This window comes from Dermacentor variabilis, chromosome 2, assembly GCF_050947875.1.
Source record: "Dermacentor variabilis isolate Ectoservices chromosome 2, ASM5094787v1, whole genome shotgun sequence".
Taxonomy (NCBI): domain Eukaryota; kingdom Metazoa; phylum Arthropoda; class Arachnida; order Ixodida; family Ixodidae; genus Dermacentor; species Dermacentor variabilis.
Window position 1 is genome coordinate 164,020,558 of NC_134569.1, and position 18,685 is coordinate 164,039,242.

General features: G+C 49.1%; 1 protein-coding gene across 4 annotated transcripts in view; it reads right to left on the reverse strand.

The window, feature by feature from the left end:
• Positions 1-18,685, reverse strand: part of LOC142572915 (secernin-2) — a 129,498-nt gene that overhangs the window by 38,125 nt on the left and 72,688 nt on the right. For all 4 annotated transcript variants that reach the window (XM_075682363.1, XM_075682365.1, XM_075682364.1 and 1 more), the window contains one exon: positions 6,136-6,335. In XM_075682363.1, coding sequence (XP_075538478.1) covers positions 6,136-6,335 — 200 coding nt within the window. The remainder of the gene's footprint in view (positions 1-6,135; positions 6,336-18,685) is intronic.

Here is an 18,685-nt window from a genome sequence, read left to right on the forward strand (position 1 = left end):
CAGGACGCTCCCGTTTACGCCTCCGCCCCAACGACCCCGTCCGCCTGCGTTCACCCGAATACCGGACAAGCTAAACCTCTCTATTCTCTGTCTCCTCTTCTCCCATCCTCTATACAGTTGTATTCACGTCCCCTCCGTACTTGCAACATTAGCAGAAAGGTAAGCGCTGCCGTTTCTGCAATGCTTCTGAGAGGCGTCACGGATAATTACAACTGTGAAGAGGCCAATGTGGCGGCATCCAGGGAGCTCCGGAGGGCATTTCGCACATGCAAGCGATCCCAGCCAACTAGCAACCGCTGCCCCCCACCCCTTTTCCGCCTTTACAGATGAACCCAGTTAATCATCAGCTCACATGCCTATGCTCAAACGGAGAACGGCACGTTCACGATTTCACTCCATGACCTGTCTTGCCTCTTATTTTCCACTCTCATGGTCTAGAGCAGAAATTTTACATTGCAGCTAGAATTTAGCAAAGCCACTGTACGCTTCCTGATTACTTCGATAGCCTTTGTGAAAAACATTCTATTCGACAGCGACGCACATAAAGATACCACTGTGTGATTTGCGGCTTCATGTCATGCAGTGCCCGCCCGCGAAGCATGAAACTTCTGGAAAACGTCGCCAAATGACGTGGATTGCATTACACATTTGTGCCAAGAGGTTTCTAGAAATGATTGTGAAATGTTTCTTAAATTGATGCTCTTGACCAAGAGTACTTCCTTGCGCACTGTATATTTAGGTTTCTTAAATTTCTAAGAATGTTTTAGAATCGTTAGGTTTATTAATTGAAAGTCGTATTGCCTTGATCCCCCGCACAAAGTGCATTTAGTTGTGTTTAGCAAAACAAAATTCGCGATTTGCACGAATATCGCCACCAAGGAGACGCAAGCAAGGAAGAAAAAAAATATGACATCTCATCACGATAGACATATATGTAAAATCAACATTTCCTGTGACAGATGCGTTTATACACATAACACAGTCCCTGTGCCCTTCTCCGTGTAAATTTGTATAGAGACCGCTAATTTGCTGACTTTTCTTGTAACTTGTATGCGCGCAGAAGAACAGACTCACGCACTGGTTGGTATTGCATTAGACACGATGGGTAGCGCAAACGAAGCACGCACGACAGCAGAGAAGATAAAAAAAATTATCTGTCGTGTTTCGTGCTCCCTTTGTGTTACGCATCGCATTTATGTGTCTAAAGTTTAATCACATTACGAGGAATCGGGCAGCTGCCTTTCGGAATTGTACTTTGTTGCAAGCACAAGCAACGCCAGAATCTATGTGCATAGCGTACGCAAAGTGATGCACGCCTGCGTTGAGCTGCGTAACACGATCCCGCAATTATGTCGATTAAATGGAGCGGCCGTGGTCTAGACAAAAATTACCATCGAGGAAAGATAACGGACATCCTTTAAAGAAGCATAAAAAAGGATGTTGATGTAACGTCCTTCTCATATGCGTTGTTGCCTTTCGAAAATTCCGAAGATTCCCTCATTCCCAATATGACATCTTCGTACTGTTGGTCTAGATGCCCTCTGGAAAAGATCGACGCATGATAGGCATGAAAAAACTCCACGATAAACTTCGTAGTGAGCTATTTTTTTTTCATGCAATGAAGAAAAAACTGCCATGGTCTAGTGGTTAAAGTTTCTGTCTCGCGAATGAGAGGACGTGAATTTGAATCTTGCTGTGAGATAGTTTGCCTCTGGCCAGCGTTCCTTTAATATAATTGTATAAATGGCTACCGTCGCTAGCTTTGACATAAATAAATTATAATTACTGGCACTGAACTGATTTGTAAATAAAGATAAAGGTCTAAAATAGCTCTCGAAAACTTCATTTCAAGAAGTTTTCTATACCAATAACTAATGTGACGTTAGGACAGTTACAGGAGGTTTTCAAGAAGTATACGTACAAATATAACGTTTAAACAGGGACTTCCTTTAGACGTTTCGTTTATTCTTTAAAGACGTATTTTAGACGTTCTTTAGCTCTTTTCGTGTTTCATGTCCCCGTTTAGTTCGTCCTTGTGGGGTCAGTCCTTAGTTGTTGAGCCCTGAAAGACATGAGGTTTTGCAAGCTGGCAGCCACGACCGAATCTAGCTGTCACCCTGTCTCCAGGTCGACTCTACAGTGGCCGACGATCGGGGTCCGTGCGCGCGGGACACACGTTTGTCACGCGATTCGCCATCCGAGAACGCGCGGGGCAATTTCCGCGCACGCCGTCTTGTTTACACACACACCGCGTCCGCTTCTGCGTTATCTGGAATACGAACTCGCGACGGACACTTATGAGACACGCGCGAGGCCCACCGCGAACGAGTGACGCGCGCTTTCGCTGCGACGCTTCCCGGAACTTGATTCGTGCTCACGGCACCTGGCTTACGTCGAGGAGCCGTCGTCGGTGCGCGGCACGCGCAACACAGCGCAGGGTTGGCGAACAATAGTTAGGAAAAACGCGACGGGGACAAAGACGATAGAACAGAAAAAAAAAATACAGGACGAGCGGTAACGTAGTACGCATACGGGCAGGCGCACGTTCCCCGTAGTCACTGGGGCGCGTTGTGCCGACGCACGCTCCATGCCGGTGCACACGGCGCTCCGTGCCAAAAGTACTCCGCATGATTGCGCATTACCACGGGCACCACAGATACCGACGACCTTGGAGATCAAAGATAACGCGGGAGACCGTAAACACTGGGAACCTCACACCGCGGCGACGGCGCTGAAAACGAACGCCCGAGCAAATGGTGTTCAAAGGCGCTCGTTCAAAACATGAAGGCCAGTTCATGAAGGCCAGTTCAGCAAGATTTTCATTTATTCAGCAATTATTTCCAGGCGCAGGCTACTGGGCAGTGACTATCAGACGCACACCGGTTCAAAATTATGTGCCTGCGGCTCCGAAACAAAGCTGAGGGAGGGGGGCGCGGGCTCACAGGTTAAACTGCAGGCGTTGGTTCCACTACATCGCGACTGCCTCACCATCTCTAACAAACTTGTTACAGAACGTTTAGAAGGTAGAAGGACGAAGGTAAAGTGACAGGCTGACTGCTGGAGCTTGTGGGCTCTGCGAGCTGCATGTGTATCACCGTGCGTGTCTACCCAGCACCTCCGCTAAATGTTCCGTTTAACACAGCAAGCGTAAGGCACAAATTTATATACGAACTATTTGCACTCAAAAGCCAAGTGCGGACTCCTCGGGTGATACAGAGCTCCAAGCTCCCGTAGACAGCCTACCACTTCTTCTCCGTCTCTCCTTCGCGCACGGACCTTTCCAAATGCTCCGTAACATTATTAAAGCGACCGTAAAGAGAACCAGACCCTTAATCCGTTTAAACTGATATAGTGTTATTTCACGGCACGGGCAAACATAAAACTAGGAAGAAGTATCGGGAAAGTTGGTTGGAGGATTCTTTGTTCAAGGGCTGAATTGCTCCAATGAACGGTGATGACTACCACAGCTATACAGATTCATGTGCCATCGGCGTGTGTTTCGCAAGGACATGTCCCTGTTTCAGAATTCAGTCTTGTGGGCGTCTTTCTGCTAGACTGATATACACCTTAATTTAATTTTATGCCAGCTCAGAACCAATTCATTTAATTGTATATGCTTTGAAAGCAGGGCAGCGAACCAGAACTGAACCATAAACGCACAAAAAAAGTTACTTTTGCTGGAATCGGAACTGAACCGGAACGTTACAATCTATTTTTTTTTTTACCCTGGAGCGATACCCAAGAAGAATATATAATAGTTTGCTGTCAGGATGGGCAACCTTTTCTAGAGCTTTTCAACCACGCATTGCCTCCACTTATGGCTTAACTATGCTATATAGCTCATTTGTAAATATATACCATCTTCCCATGTTTTTATTAGTAGCAGTGCAGTTAGCACGGCTTTCAGCGTATTGCGTCAGGAGTCAGACTGGTTGTTGCGTTAACGGGACATCGTTAACGCGACAATATTTGCATCGCGTCCGACGTGCAGGCTCGCTAGCGAGGCTGCGATGCGTGAAAAATACATGAGACCGTGGAGTCCGTTATACTTGTTGCTTGACTCCGGTATGAGTGCGAACGGCAGCATTTACATTGATTTCACGTTAATATATGTTGATTGCCGGAGGAGAAAGAGGAGGTAAAAGTTGCACTTTTTTTTTCGCACCGAGACCTTCGCGCCGCTATGCAGGATGACGTCACGGATTTCAATGTTCCTTTCTTTCTTTAATTTGGGCCAGCGTTGGCTGAGTAAAGGTTCCCGAAGCTTGCCATGTTAAATATTTGGATGCTTTAGAACACAACGTAGTTGATTTTTGCCAATAAACGCTCAAGCGTTAAAATCCGTTACGTCACGGGGAGCAGCTGCGCGAACTTCATGGCGGTGGGGCCACCCTTCCTTTTCTTTTTGTACCTTTTTGTAACCTATACCTATATAAGCCACCTCTGCGCTACGCTATGTGAACGCCTTTGACTCGCTCAGAGAGAGAAGGAGTTCTTGTGGAGGGAAAGGAGGAAAGGCTGGCGCTATCGTATGCAACCATCGCGGGAGCACGGCTCAGAGCCAGCAGGGCCCGGGAGAGGGAAGGAGATAGGTGATAGGTGCGTGCGCGAGCTCACCGCGTGGCTTTCCTCCCCCTCCCCCTCTCTATCTTATCTTTCCATTCCCTCTTTCCCGTCCCCCACAGAGCAGGGTAGCCAACCAGACGCATTTCTGGTTAACGTCCCTGCCTTCTCTGTCTATTTCCTCCTCCTCCTCCTCCTCTCGCGGGAATAGAGGCGGTTTTGAACTTGCAGAAGAGTGTAATTTATTAATACGGGTGAAGTAGTTCTTGTCTTCAATGTCCCTTTAAGCATGGCATTCACACAAACATTAAAAAAAAAAACAGCCGGCAGTTGCCTGCCTGCGCATGCAGTCATTCCGATTGATACATTGCGACATTTATAAAATAAGAGGCCGTACATAAACGCGTCAAAACCTAATTAAGGGGAAGGGGGATCCCCGCAGCACACTGGGAAGGCGACTGGCGTTGAAGTTGAATTTATTTTTCACCACTAGTAGACACAAAACGCAAGCGAAGAATTCGGCAATTCTGCGAGGTTTTCGAGTATCCGTGCAGCGAAGCGTACACATCTGGTTACACTGAACAAGTCACTTTTGACCTCATCAGTGGCTGTGGCATTATGCTGCCGAGCACGAGCTCGCGTTTCTGACCTTCGGCATAATTCCAAACGAGGAAAGCGCTCGTGCACCGTGATTTCAACTTCGTAAAATTGTTATTAAATTTCGGGTTATTACATGCGAAAACGACGGTATACGATTGTGGGGCACGCCGTGGTGCAGGACTCCAGATATAATGCTACCACCTGGAGCTTATTTTAACGTGCACCTAACGCAGGCGCGGTTCACAGGCGTTTTCTTCCATTTCGCCCCCATCGAAATGCAGCCCCCGCGACCGGGATTCAATCCCGCGACCGGGATTCAATCCCGCGCCCTCGCGCTTAGCGTTTGGAACTTCTCGATTTATGTTACCAGAGCGATACATAAATGGGACGCAAATGGGATCGAGAGGCTGACATCGCAAGCGGTTCCTGTATCTCCCATTTGCGTCTCGTTTCGATCACGCCCGGGAACGTACGCAACATTATTCTGGTCTGTTTCTTTATTATAAATCCGCCATCATAGTTTTCCGTGATACGCCAAAATGGCGCTCGAATCCAGCCTATATGGGCCCGAGCCACTCTGACCTGACACAGAGGGCCAATGCAGGATTTGGAAGAAGAAAAAATAGACCGGTATAGTTTTACGTTATATCCCGGCCCTGGTAACACGAATCAAGAGTGTCCCCACCAACTAGCAAATCTAACGGCACCACTTGCGTGCTTTGAACCCCTGGCGGTAGAAACTGATTCGATGTCCCCCAGTTAAGGTATCTCTCACAGACCATGCGCTGCTTTGGAACGTTGAACCCCACGTTGTACCTTACCTTCTAGTACACGCACATTTCGCTGACGAATAAAATCAATCGACACGGAAAGAACGAAAAAGTTCGATCTGTACCAAATCGGATCACAATGCGCATAAACAGCTCGCAGACAGTAAGAGAGAAGCCACGAATGCGGACGGTGCTCACTCACTCTTGATGTTCTCGGCTGCCCACAGCTTTCCGGCCGCCTCGAGCACCCACGCCTCGGTGCGGTCGGCGATGAGGAAGCTGTTGTGGTACGTGAACGACGGGTCCGTGTCCGAGCAGGGTCCGCCCTGACCGTGCTTCTCCAGCAGCGACACTATGACGTCCAGTGCCGCGCGGGCCGTCTTGCCCCTCTCCAGGCCGAGCCTGAAGGAGTCGGAAAAGAAAGGATATGCAGGCGGTTTTACAGAGCTCTCGCTTTAACAAAATATTTAGAGGAACAGAACCGAACAGAAATCTTGCCAGCGATGGACTTGAAATTTGACAGTCTCGAGCACTTTCTTCCTGCGTGTGTCAAAGAAATCCTTGCACACATTTCTTTTTTTCTTTTTTTTCTTTTTGTGGAGGGGGGGGGCAATTTGCTTTCTTGAACACATATTCAGTATGATCACGTGTAAAAAGCGTCTTCGTAAAATATTTTCCACTGCGTCATGGGCACGCAGATTTTCGCATAAAGAAAGATCGGCAAATAAATAAAGCGATAAGGCTACCACTGGCTAACCGGGCAAGAAATGGTATGGCAATATGCAAGCCTCATCTGCTGTGTCGAGGACGGTTGCAGTCCAAGCGTCGTGCTGCCGCGTGAGTGAGTGAGTGAGTGAGTGAGTGAGTGAGTGAGTGAGTGAGTGAGTGAAACAACTTTATTTGGTCCACTACAGACGTAAGCAAACTCAACGTCACCTGGCTAGGCCCGCTCGGGGACCTTCAGGTGAAACCTGACGGCCCTCTCGCGAGCCCTCTGGACTGCCAGGATTTGAGAGGTCTGATCCTGGGCCCTAATTAGACTCATCATTTCCTCTTGGGTGAAAGGGGGACCGGTAGAGGTGCGGCCCCACAGGACATGTCCGAAGTCCGCATAATCACCACACAGAGGGCAGTCCGGGCTTGGAAACCGTTCGGGGTACATTGTGTGCAGCGCCGCGGGGCTCGGGTAAGTGCTTGTTTGCAGAAGTCTGAGAGTGACTGCCTGGGCCCTGCACAGCGAGGAGTGCGGCAAAGGCAGGAGTCTTCTTGACAGATAATTATGTTTGCAAATTTCGTTGTACGAGCAGAGAGGCTCGGGTCGCCCAGGAGAGGACGCGTTACCCAACGCACGGTCAGTCAAACCTCGTGCAGCCGAGTGCGCCTCTTCGTTGGGGTTGATCGAGGCACCCTCAATGGTTCCAAAATGCGCAGGGAACCAGGCCAAAGAGTGATGTTTCATGTCTTTAGCACTTTGGATGATACGTAGGGCCTGGAGAGCCACTATTCCCATCTGAAAGGCCCTAACAGCGGCCTTGGACTCTGAATAAATCGTGTCATGCACACTGTCCGTCAATGCAAGAGTAATAGCAACCTGCTCTGCAACGTGTAAAATTTTTTTCTGTGGCCAACTAAGTTACTTCGTCACCTACTGCAACCTCTATTGTCACCACGACAAACGTACACAAGAACACTCAGAACCGCACAATGTCGCCGCCCGATTCCGGATGCCATGCGCACAGCATCACGGCGCGGTGACGTCGCAGAAGGAGTGCGCTCTGTGCAGGTTGCAGGCACTGCAAGGCGAAATCGCCGCAGCCCGAGAACGGGGGTGCGTGTAGGTACTGCTACGAAGCGCTGTCAGCGATGAAGAGAGAGAAGACGACGAAGCTCGGTGACGTTCGCGTGGCTCGGTCGCCATCTTGAGTGACATCCGAAGCGTCCTTCTGTACATAACCTGTAAACATATTATACGTCTTTTCCTCCCCGTAACAGTATGTTCGGAAGAGCCGAGAAAAACCGAGAACTCCAGAAGAAAGAGGGCACGCTTATTGCTGTCGATAAGAGAGGGCGCAAACGCCGGGGGAAGAGGAGAGCTGACAACGGCCATGAGCCACAGGCAGGCAGCCACACAGACAGATGTAAAGTACCGGAACAAAAGTGATGATCTCGTATTAACTGTGCACATCAATCCGTATGTCACACAACGTATGGAGGGCTCACACAGGTAAGGTTAAGTACGCTTTCTCAGAGCAGGAACCTTGTATGCGGCCTGCAAAGCCATCTTAAGCTTTCGAAGACGCGCTACTGTCACCCATGAAGAAACTGCATATAATATGGGCGGCCCCATAACCGCCTGAAGTTCAAGACTCCCGCTATGTGTAGCTGCTGTCCCTCAGCTCCTTTCACGAGAGTTTATAGTAAATCGCTCCTTAAGCTTGACGTTAAAGGGGCTGACAACTGGTCAGAATGTGTTGTGAGGCATTGATGAAAATGAAATGACCATAATTTATAGTGATAGAATCCAGCACCCTGTTGGCAATTTAAGTACGGGTTATAATTTCAAATTGACAAAGAAAGTCATAAGGGAATTCACGCAGAAACTCCTCTGGGAGTTGTCCGAGTACGCATAAATACTGTGCCGCTTGCTCATCTCCACGCAGCTCGGTGCCATTACCAATGTTATGAAACTTGATCGGGCGAGTACTAACGACAATGGCGACACGAACTGGTGCCGACGGTGGCGCAAGGAGCATTGATGACGCAAGCAAAGTACTGCCGCTGGCGGCGCCAGGTGAGCTGATGACTGCGGGCTGGAAAAGTTTTGAAGTGAGGGAAGCTCAGAACAAAATTGATTAGGAAGAACGACTGAAGAATACGCAAAAAAGTAAATGAGCTGGGGGAGTGCTCAGATATTTCAAGAAAAACATCGATTCACAATGGAGGAAAGAACTAGGAAGCTTACCATCTAGTAGGCTACCGGTATGGTCAGCGACATGGCAACAAAGAACGTCAAGCGAAAACTCGGAGAGGCCGAGACAATATCGTGGGTGGCGGCAAGGGGAAAATAAACCTGCTATGAGTAACTACTCAGGAGGAAAAAACGAAATCAGGAAATAAGCAATTTATGATAACTCAAAGGGAAGCTGTTCTCGAAGCGAGATGAGCATGTCTTAGAACACGCACTTATAAATCGAGATACAACAAGCACGAAGGAGCACATGCTTGCTCCGGTAAAGCTAGGGAAACGATGGAGCATGCTTTATTAGAATGTGAAGATATCTGTCCAGCGGTTGATGTAGGCACCTCTGCCCTCCTTGAGCCCTTGGATTCAGCGAGAGCAGGGGGAAAATAAAGATGTTTGCAGTAGAGATTAGTAAGCGGCCATTGGAAGTCTGGTGGAAGAAGGGAAACAACAAACAACGGAGGCGCGTACAAAGACAATGTTACCTGTAGGAGCTCAGAAAGTTTGGTGATGGGAATTCTTCTTTCCGCCTGTTCTTTTTTTAATATAGGTAGGATAGGCAATATAACAACAAGAGCCTGGTGGCGCGACCCATCCATCCATGACGTTCATCTCATCATAAGCCGTTATCGCTCTTTAGCACTTTACCCATCGGCGTCGAACCATTCGAACCGTGACCAAACGTATACTCAGGCGGCGGCTTCGTACGGCACCGCCGCGCGGGCCGCACCTTGAAAGCGATGTGCGAAGGCGACAGGGATTGCCGACTGCTGATAGCTTCGCGCGCTGTGTTCTCGCCGTTTGGAGAGAGACGCGCGGGCCCGTATCGTGAAAGCGATCTGCGAAAGCGGCAGAGCGAGGCGTGTCCTGAGAGCTTCGTGAGCGCTGTGCTCTCGCCACCTCGTTGGCGTTAAAGGGAGAGGCGGCACGAAAGTAAACTCGCTTGCTGCTGCGGGCGCTATAGCTCGAAAGCGGCCTTCTTACGGGACGGACGGACGGACGGAGGAATGGACTGTTTTCTCGTTGGGTAAGCATATAACTGCTCACGCATTTAAAGCCAGTAAGTGCAGCTAACTGGCGGTGAAGTCTTGGCATTTCGGATGTAGTACATGATGTTACTGTGCGTGAGTCGGCTGTTATTAAGTGACACATATTATTGCTTAAAATTGCAGTTCGTTGCTCTTGCGCTTTACTTTAGGCGCATTACGAAGTAAGAAAAAAAAACTGCGCTTTAACGAGCGGCGCTCGAGTCCCTCAATGCATGGCGGCGAACATGATTGCAGTTGTACTTGCGCGCAATTCTGAGCACGCATGCTAGCTAAAACCATTTGTTCCAGATGGCGCAGGACTTCGAAAGACGTTATGCTTCAGAAATCAAAAGGACAAGCGCGGCTACGGCGATACGCTGAACTGCCTGTCACGTGTAAAAGCGCGGTTTCATTCACTTAAAGGACCCCTGAAACGGTTCGGACAAATTTTGTAGACGCGTAGGGTACAGCTTAAATAGAACATTCGCACCACAATTTAAGTGAAGCGTCACGTATTAATGGAGCTACAAGCGATTAGAAGTTACCCTCCTCCGTATCCACGCTTTTTCTCCTCAACTCGTTCGCCGAGCGAGCGGGGCTACGCTCCGCCTTCACTGGTCCTGCGTCACGATGCGACGTCACATCGTCCACTTCCGGTTGTTTTGGAGCCCGCCCCCGCCCGCGCGAGACCTCTCCGCTAGCCGCTTGGCTGTCGACCCCAAGCGAGAGCTATCGAAGCAGCGTGCGTTGCGAGCATTCTGTCGTAGCGCCGAACGTGTCTGGTATTCCGTTAACCACAGGCAAGCTGGTCATTTCGGCAAATCACTGGAGGCATAAACTCAAGCTGATGAAGGAACTTTGGCGTAGACGTACGTGAGCGGCCTGATCGGTCTACACGGTCCAGACACTTGTTGGCGCAGCGCTTAACCAGCCAAACAAAGCGCTAATATTGCTCTAACCAAGTGTAAAAGATTTTAAACATTTATAAAAACAACGTGTCGATGATTACACTCCTGTGAAAAATACGCACCAGCAGCAAAGAAGAATACGCTTCGTTGCTGCTACTGTGCATGGTTGCGCTCTATGCCACCAGGTGGCTGCACCGTGCAGACCATTCACATTTGCCCTTCTGCTCATCTCGGCTCATCCCGTTACGGCACAGTCAAGCGGCCAGACCCTGTCCCCTTGCGCTTACGTTTGCCCTAACGGGACTCGCGAAACGCTGTTGCGTTAGTAATCTTCCGGTGTAAAGTGACGGCCACAAATGCGCAAATCCTGGCGCCGATCGGATAGCGGTAGTCCGATGCGCAGCAGCCAGTTCGCTCGTACCCTGCCTTGCAGAGGGACACGATGTCGCAGCTTGACACATTTCCAGTCGCTACGTTTGTAGTCCACAAGGCAACAAAGTCGAATCATAGTGCTCGCGAAAAGACTGAGACCAACTGTGACCGCGGAGCTCTCGTCAAAATGGAGTACGTTGTAACACAAGCAGACGACACTTGCTGTGTGCCGGAAGTGCTTAATGTACTGAAAAATTGTTCTTGTGCATTCTCTTTATGCTACTTTCTTATCATAAAAACAAATTAACTAACATTCCAACTATTACGAAGATCATTTGTTTACCATAAAGTTGGAAAAATTATCGATCACGCGCCCTGGTCAGCCAATCGGATAGCTCGCCCCAATGACGTCATACGGGTGATTTTGTTCATATGGGTAGCGGCGGCTTAAAATTCCGCCGAGCAGTGCGCTGCGATCGGCAGCGATGTGCATTTTTAAAACCTTATAATAAATTACACGCTTTACGCAGAGCACTTAGATGTGTCAATTAATGATCAGAAGGACCTACTCTAACGACTCAGTACGTTTGTAGAAAATCGTCAAAAGCGTTTCAGGGTCCCTTTAAGAGTGAACTTGGCTTGGCTAAAAAACACCGTGGCACTTGTTAATGACAAAAGCTGTTGGACAGGAAGGCACGTAGGTATTATTGTAAAAAATAATTTATCATTACAAAAAACGTGAATCGCAGGAACATCGGCCTGATAAATAAATTACTTTCTCGCAGCTACGACCGCACTTGTCCTTTGTCTCTCCCAGTATGGCCGGCGTGTAATCGCTATCGCGCATACGCATCACTGTTTCCAGCATGCTCGCAGTGAACGACTGCATCCTCAATGCAGATCGAAAAATTCTGATAAAAAAATTTTCCACAGCGTTTTCCACGTTAACGTGCATGCATGATTCAACAATCTGACTGGTAAGCTGTCCATTGCACTAAAGAAAAAAATGGGTAGTATAAAAATTGGTTGTCAGCGCCTTTAAGATCTCGTTCAATTGCGCCCGTTTCTTCTTGGCACCACAATCAATCTCAGTCACCTTCTTGCCGGTGCAACTACTGTTTCTACGTGTTGCATTGCTGAAGCATTGCTGTTCGTATACGTGTGAAGACACCCCTCTTTCCGCCGGCTACACCCGGGGTGGGAGCTGGGGGGGTGACAGAAGACCTACGGGCCCCGGGTGCTAGACGACCTAGCTACGCCACTGGTCCGCAGGAATAAGGATAACTCACTTTTTTGACGATGTAAAACGCGGGAATTTGGTGACCGGTCGAAAACGTTTTTTTTTCTTTTATTTTTTTGGAATGAGAGAGAGGGCGTATAGTGCTAACAGTTGCAATAATTATTGCTTTTGTTAGTAGCTAATTGAAACCAAGCCAATTCGACATGCTTAGACAATCACACAGACGCTATTTTGCGTAGTTTCTAGATCTAAAATATCCACTGAGTGGCCAGCTTTCTTCGCACTTGAGACAGCTCGTTGCAAGGACTGCGCTAAAGAACATTCTCTTGGGCTCACGTAAGCACTCGTACAATAAGCTTTCTGGTTACTGCGGCACAGTAAAAAATAAAACAAGGAAGAAGCGTCAGGAAAGTTGGTTGGATGATTGTTTGTTCAAGGGCAGAATTCCTCCAATGAACTGTGATGACTACCGCAGCTTCCATGTACTGTCGGCCAAAAAAGTAAACGGACCACGGCTCAAGTGGCCGGAGCGGCTGCGGGGCCACACCGGGGCGCTGCTATCTCGCTCCGCGTAGCTCCGCGCGCTGACGACGAGAGTGCCCCGACTGGCGCCAGACTTCGCCCTCACTCTCACGCGGGGCCTGGTCACGCTTGATAAATTTCTTGTGCACCGTTCGGTTGCTCTGCTGCTGACGGTCGCGACGAAGGGGACCGTGCGTCGCCGGTAGTCCAGCACATGGCGCTGTCGCACAGTTGCAGACGGCAGCAAGGCATCAAACAGCGGCACTGAGAAGGAACGAAGACCCGTTCTGATAGTTGTTTTGCTCATATTCACCTTATATTTCATATTAGTACATGTCACTGGCGTCCACCGCTGCTCCATTTTAGGCAGCATAACGCAAGTAACTGCAACGGCGGTTATAGTGACACGCGCTTTTTCACGCCCGCCGGATAAGTTGCAGGCGCAAAGCTTTACTGAGGGCACGGCTTTTCTGTCAAGATTACTTTTCCGGCATTCTCCAGCAGTGGGTTTAATATTTACATTAGTGACGCCTCTGAAAACTGCTTTAGTTAGCTACTACAATGCGTAGGCCGTTATGAAACTTTACAAAAGTACGGCCAGGTAGAGATAATTTGGAAGATGAATCGGAATAACTAGTCAGTCATGAAAGTTTATTCACGGAAGCGTTCCATGGCATGAGGGGGTCCTCAGTGCGATGAAAAGTTGCCGTCGACCGGATGGCTTGCTCGCCTTGGCATCGAGTCGTAGAACGCCGCCGCTATAGCTCCCGCCATCCGCACAGCGCTTCCCACTATCTAACGGAGGTGAAAGCGCAGACATGAAAGAGCGCGCGTCAGCGGCCGCCGTTGCGGCTACTTGCGCTATGCTGCCTAAAATGGAGCAGCGGTGGACGCCGGTGACATGTACTAATATGAAATATAAGGTGAATATGAGCAAAACAACTATCAGAACGGGTCTTCGTTCCTTCTCGGTGCTGCGGTTTGATGCCCCGCTGCCGTCTGCAACTGTGCGACAGCGCCATGTGCTGGAATACCGGCGACACACGGTCCCCTTCGTCGCGACCGTCAGCAGCAGAGCAACCGAACGGTACACAAGAAATTTATCAAGCGTGACCAGGCCCCGCGTGAGAGTGAGGGCGAAGTCTGGCGCCACTCGGGGCACTCTCGTCGTCAGCGCGCGGAGCGAGATAGCAGCGCCCCGGTGTGGCCCCACAGCGGCGCCGACCACTTGAGCCGTGGTCCGCTTACTTTTTTGGCCGACAGTACAGCTACACATTCATGTGCCACCAGCGTGTGTTGTTAGATGTGGAGCTGTTTCCTGCGCCTACTTCGAGTTCCCCCGGACCACATCGAATCGCAGCACATTCCAGAGGAGCGCTCGAGCCAACAAGTTCACGTGCCAACAAGTTCGTACGCCGCCGGTGGAGCCGTGCCGCCGGGAGTAGAAGGGGCCCTCGGACAATGGAGCCCAATCGTCCCCCTTCTTCGCCTTTGAAGAAGGCATTTGCTACCACAGCGGGGCCGTACCGCCGGGAGTAGGTGAGCCCTCGGACAATGGAGCCCAATCGTCCCCCTTCTCCGCCTTTGAAGAAGCGCATTGCAAGTCAGCAAGGCAAGACCGCAGAGAGCCGCCGGGTGTGACACCGCGACACGGGCGCCAACCATTGGCCGAAAATGGCGTCATCTGAGCGGACTCTCCCATTGGCCGAACATGACGCGACTTCCAGTCCTCGAAGGGTTTAAAAGGAGCATTCCAGAGAGACCAGAGCATTCCCTGATTCACCTCTCTCGAACTTCTTGCGACGGGCCGCAGCGTCCGAGTTGCTGCCGGCCCGTAATGACTGTACGACTGTTCATTGACGTCTCACTGTAAATAATGTAAAATAAACCCTCCAAATTTGTTTTCATCCCGAAGTCCGTCCTTCAACCCCTACAGTGTTTGGCAAGGTCATGCTCATGTTTCAAAAACTGAACAATCATTGATATTTATGTTTTGCTTTCGCCGCTAAGTATGATCCTTGAGTATGGTTTTCGGAGTGCAAAGTGTTTTCTGGGTTAAGTAACAGAAGGCTTGAAAGCGTGAATGGCTGACAAAAAACACTTTATGTGTGAGGTTTACAGATTTATCACTGGAAACTATTTTTTTTTATCTATTCTCCACACGGCTGCCCACACATGAACATATGACAAACTAAATCCAGTCTTTTGGGCATCTTTCTGCTATATATACCATAATTTCATTTTATATCAGCTTAGGACGACTTCATTTAATTGTAGATGTTTTGAAAGCAGGGAATCGGGTCAGAATTGAACCAAAACCGAAAATTAAAGAAGGAAACGTTATTTACTCGAACCGGAACTGAACCAGAACGTTAAAATTTTGTTTTACCCTGGAGCGATACCCAAGTGAAAAAGATAACAGTTTGCGGTTAAGACAGGCCACCTTTTCTAGAGCTTTTCAACCACACATTGCCAGCACTTGAGGCTAAACTATGCTACCTCATTTGTAGATACGCACCATCCTCCCACGGTTTTAATAGTAGCAGTGCAGTTAGTACGGCTTTCAACGTATTACGTCATGAGTCAGACTAGGTGTTGTGTTAACGTGACATTTGCATCGCGTCCGACCTGCAGACTCGCTAGCGAGACTGCGATGCGTGCAAAATACCTGAGACAGCGGAACACGTTATACTTGTTGCTTGACCCTATTTCGACTGTGAACGGCAGGCATTGATGTCTTCGTTAGCGCCATTAACAATAGGCCGTTCAGCTAGAAAGTGTTACTAAGTCGTCGACCAGGCATAACTATGAAGTGAGCTATCAAGGCCCTCTTAGAATACTTATTTAGCACAGGGATAGAATCAACGCAGTGAACGGGCTCTTCGAACACGAGCGTGTGTACAGTCTCTGTCCTGCTTGCCTGTGCTCATCATTACTCCTCTGTCCCCTATTTTTCTCCTCTCATCCATTTCCCCTTGAACAGTGTGGCAGGCTGGACTCTGCGCTTCCTCAATATAGTTTCCTCTCTCTCCCTTTCCCTCAATAAAGATTCGCTTCACATAGATTCCAGCATTGGTGTTGGAATCTGCATGACTCTTTGGTAACTACGTGCGACCTGAAGAACAAACAGGCGTAACCTTTCAGTGAAACTTGGGAGTAGCATGGAGCTTTTTGTACAAAATAAACTTGTGCTGTTTTCCTGTTTTATTCTTCGGTTATGCAAATGAATCTGAACGGATTCCAGCCGGTGTGAACCGTTACTTTCCGCTCCAGATCTGAACCGGAAATGAACCGTTCTTGAACTGAAACGAAAAGCGGGGCGAAGAAAGGCGCTTTGGCAATCTGTCTAAAAGTGATCTGTCTTCATAGCGACAAATAAAAAATAGCACAAAAAACACTTATTTAGAAACATTTTCCGAACAAATTTGTTTATGTGGAAAACAAAACGAAATTTTACCGCGGCACAAGGAAAAAGAAATAGGAATATTTTCACCTAGAAACGTGTGGAGGGGAAGGGGGGTGGAGAGTAATAATCTGACAACGCTGACTGCAGCATGCCCACACGATAAGGGGTTCAGCAGGTTTAACATTTCAATAAAACATTGTTTTTCGTAATTTTAGGTAATTTTATTGCCGGCACATTTTCACGAGCGAAAGAAACTTAGCGTCGTATGCGTTTCTTGAGACACAGGCCTGCACGTTCGGACGCAGCTAAAAAGATGAACGGGGACGAGGGAGCAACCGTCCCCCGTGCTAAAAAATGGAAGAGGCAATATTTTTACATTGACCCTCGGAGCGCACTTCTCCCGTATTGTTGCAAGACGCGGGTACCACCCGCGCGTGAATTCGCGGGGCGGAGTTGGAGGAAGGGGATATCGGCCTTCGTGATTTCACATACTCGCCATTGCCGCCGTCGCCGACGGTCATTGCTGACTGAGGACGCACCACGCAAACAGAGCGGGCGGATCAGTTTACGGCGTGATGGGGCTCGCGGGGGGGGGGGGGGGGGGGATGAGGGAAGGGAGGAACACATTAAACAAACAATTAGCAACCTCCATTGTCAAGGAGAAATTGATATTAATTACAGATTACAGGTACGGAGACTTAACCTCAAGTTCATTCAGGCAAACCCCATACCATACAAAGAACGCGATGGCAGTGCTGATACGTGCTATGCAGGCCAGGGAAATCTCGTTCGCGATCGTGTGCGGCCGAAACATGTGAGTGCGAACGAGATTCCTGGCATACCATCTCCGTTTAATCAATTTAAAGCACCAGAAAATCCAAAAAGCGGTAGTGTTTTCCGAAGGGTCTGGGTATATGATTGTTTCCCTAGTCCCGATTTCCACACACGTCGTAGCGGTAACATTCTCTGCGCCGTCCGGCGCCTAAATTCACGGTGGCGGGGGTTTACGCCCCGCCACATGCGGACATCGGGCAATAGCTAGACACAGTTACTCGTAATAGTTCTGCGGAAACCCGTAAGGTGGTGAGAAGTAATTAATAAGGGAAAATGAGACATCCACCCAAACGTTGCTAAGTGCTACAAAGGAAACCCATACGGGTTCTTCGAAAGAAACGCCTCGCAGTTGAAGAAAAATTCGCCCTGATTCGGGACTCGAACCCAGAACCACCGGCTTTCCATCCTTTCCATACAGGCATTAAACGCTCTACGCGAGGACCTTCTGCCCTCGCTGACCGGACCTTAGGACACTAGGAGCTACCATGCCCCCATTTTATTTTTTCAATTGGTTTTTGTCTCAAAAATAAGCGCTTTGGGTTAATTAAAAAAACACTTTTTTTTCATTTAATGTCAATTGGCTATAAGCCCGTTATTGCATACCAGTAGGAACGGGTTTGCCCGCGTTTATTCAATTCATTCTACAACAGGAGACCAGAGACAAAACAGGGGCTAGTTGCCTTTGAGCCGCGGTGTTAAAGCCCAAGCACACGTGACGTGGCCTCCGAGGCTGCACCATCTCGGAGGCAACCACAATGGATCCGTTGTGTGAGTGCAGTGGTGCCATGCGCGAGTATACCTACGAGCAGACGACGGCAGCACGAAGGATGGCTTCCGGTCGCCGTGCTTTCGAGTGAAACGGTTACGGAACGGTCATCGTTTCCGCGATCGGACCAAGGGCTGCGACGAGCAGCCCGACCTCGCAGCACGGTATAGCTATAGCTGCTCGAGTCGGCACATCTGCATTATTGTCACGCATGTGTGCGTTTTTCTATTGATACGGCTGTTTCAATGCAATAAACTTTCAGTCGTGAGTCAGCGCTCGCGTTTCGTCTCTCTTCTTTGTCCGTGTTATTTTAGCGCACGCTGTAAGTAATAATAATGCGATCTCGCAGGACATGATATAGTACACCGCAGAAATCGCCCACACAGAGGCTTTCCCTACTCGGATCACTTGCCCTGCTGAGCGTTAGCGCAGGAAGGGAAGACGCAGCAAAGAGCATGACGGCGATCTCGGAACGGAGGGCAACAGTCTGCAGGGTTGGGTCTGCAGGGATGCAGGGGAAGGGCGCCAGTCTGCTATAGCTGTCCTCGGCAAGCAGACGAGAATGCCACCGAGTGGCTATTCTCATTCGTTGTTCTAAACTGCAGCTGCAGGTTTTTCTTTTCGTTCTTTTTTTTTTTTTGCGTACTGGCCAGGAAGGACGCCAGCTGCCACCCTCCCAGTGGTGAGGTTACGTGACTTTCTTCTTCTTCTCGT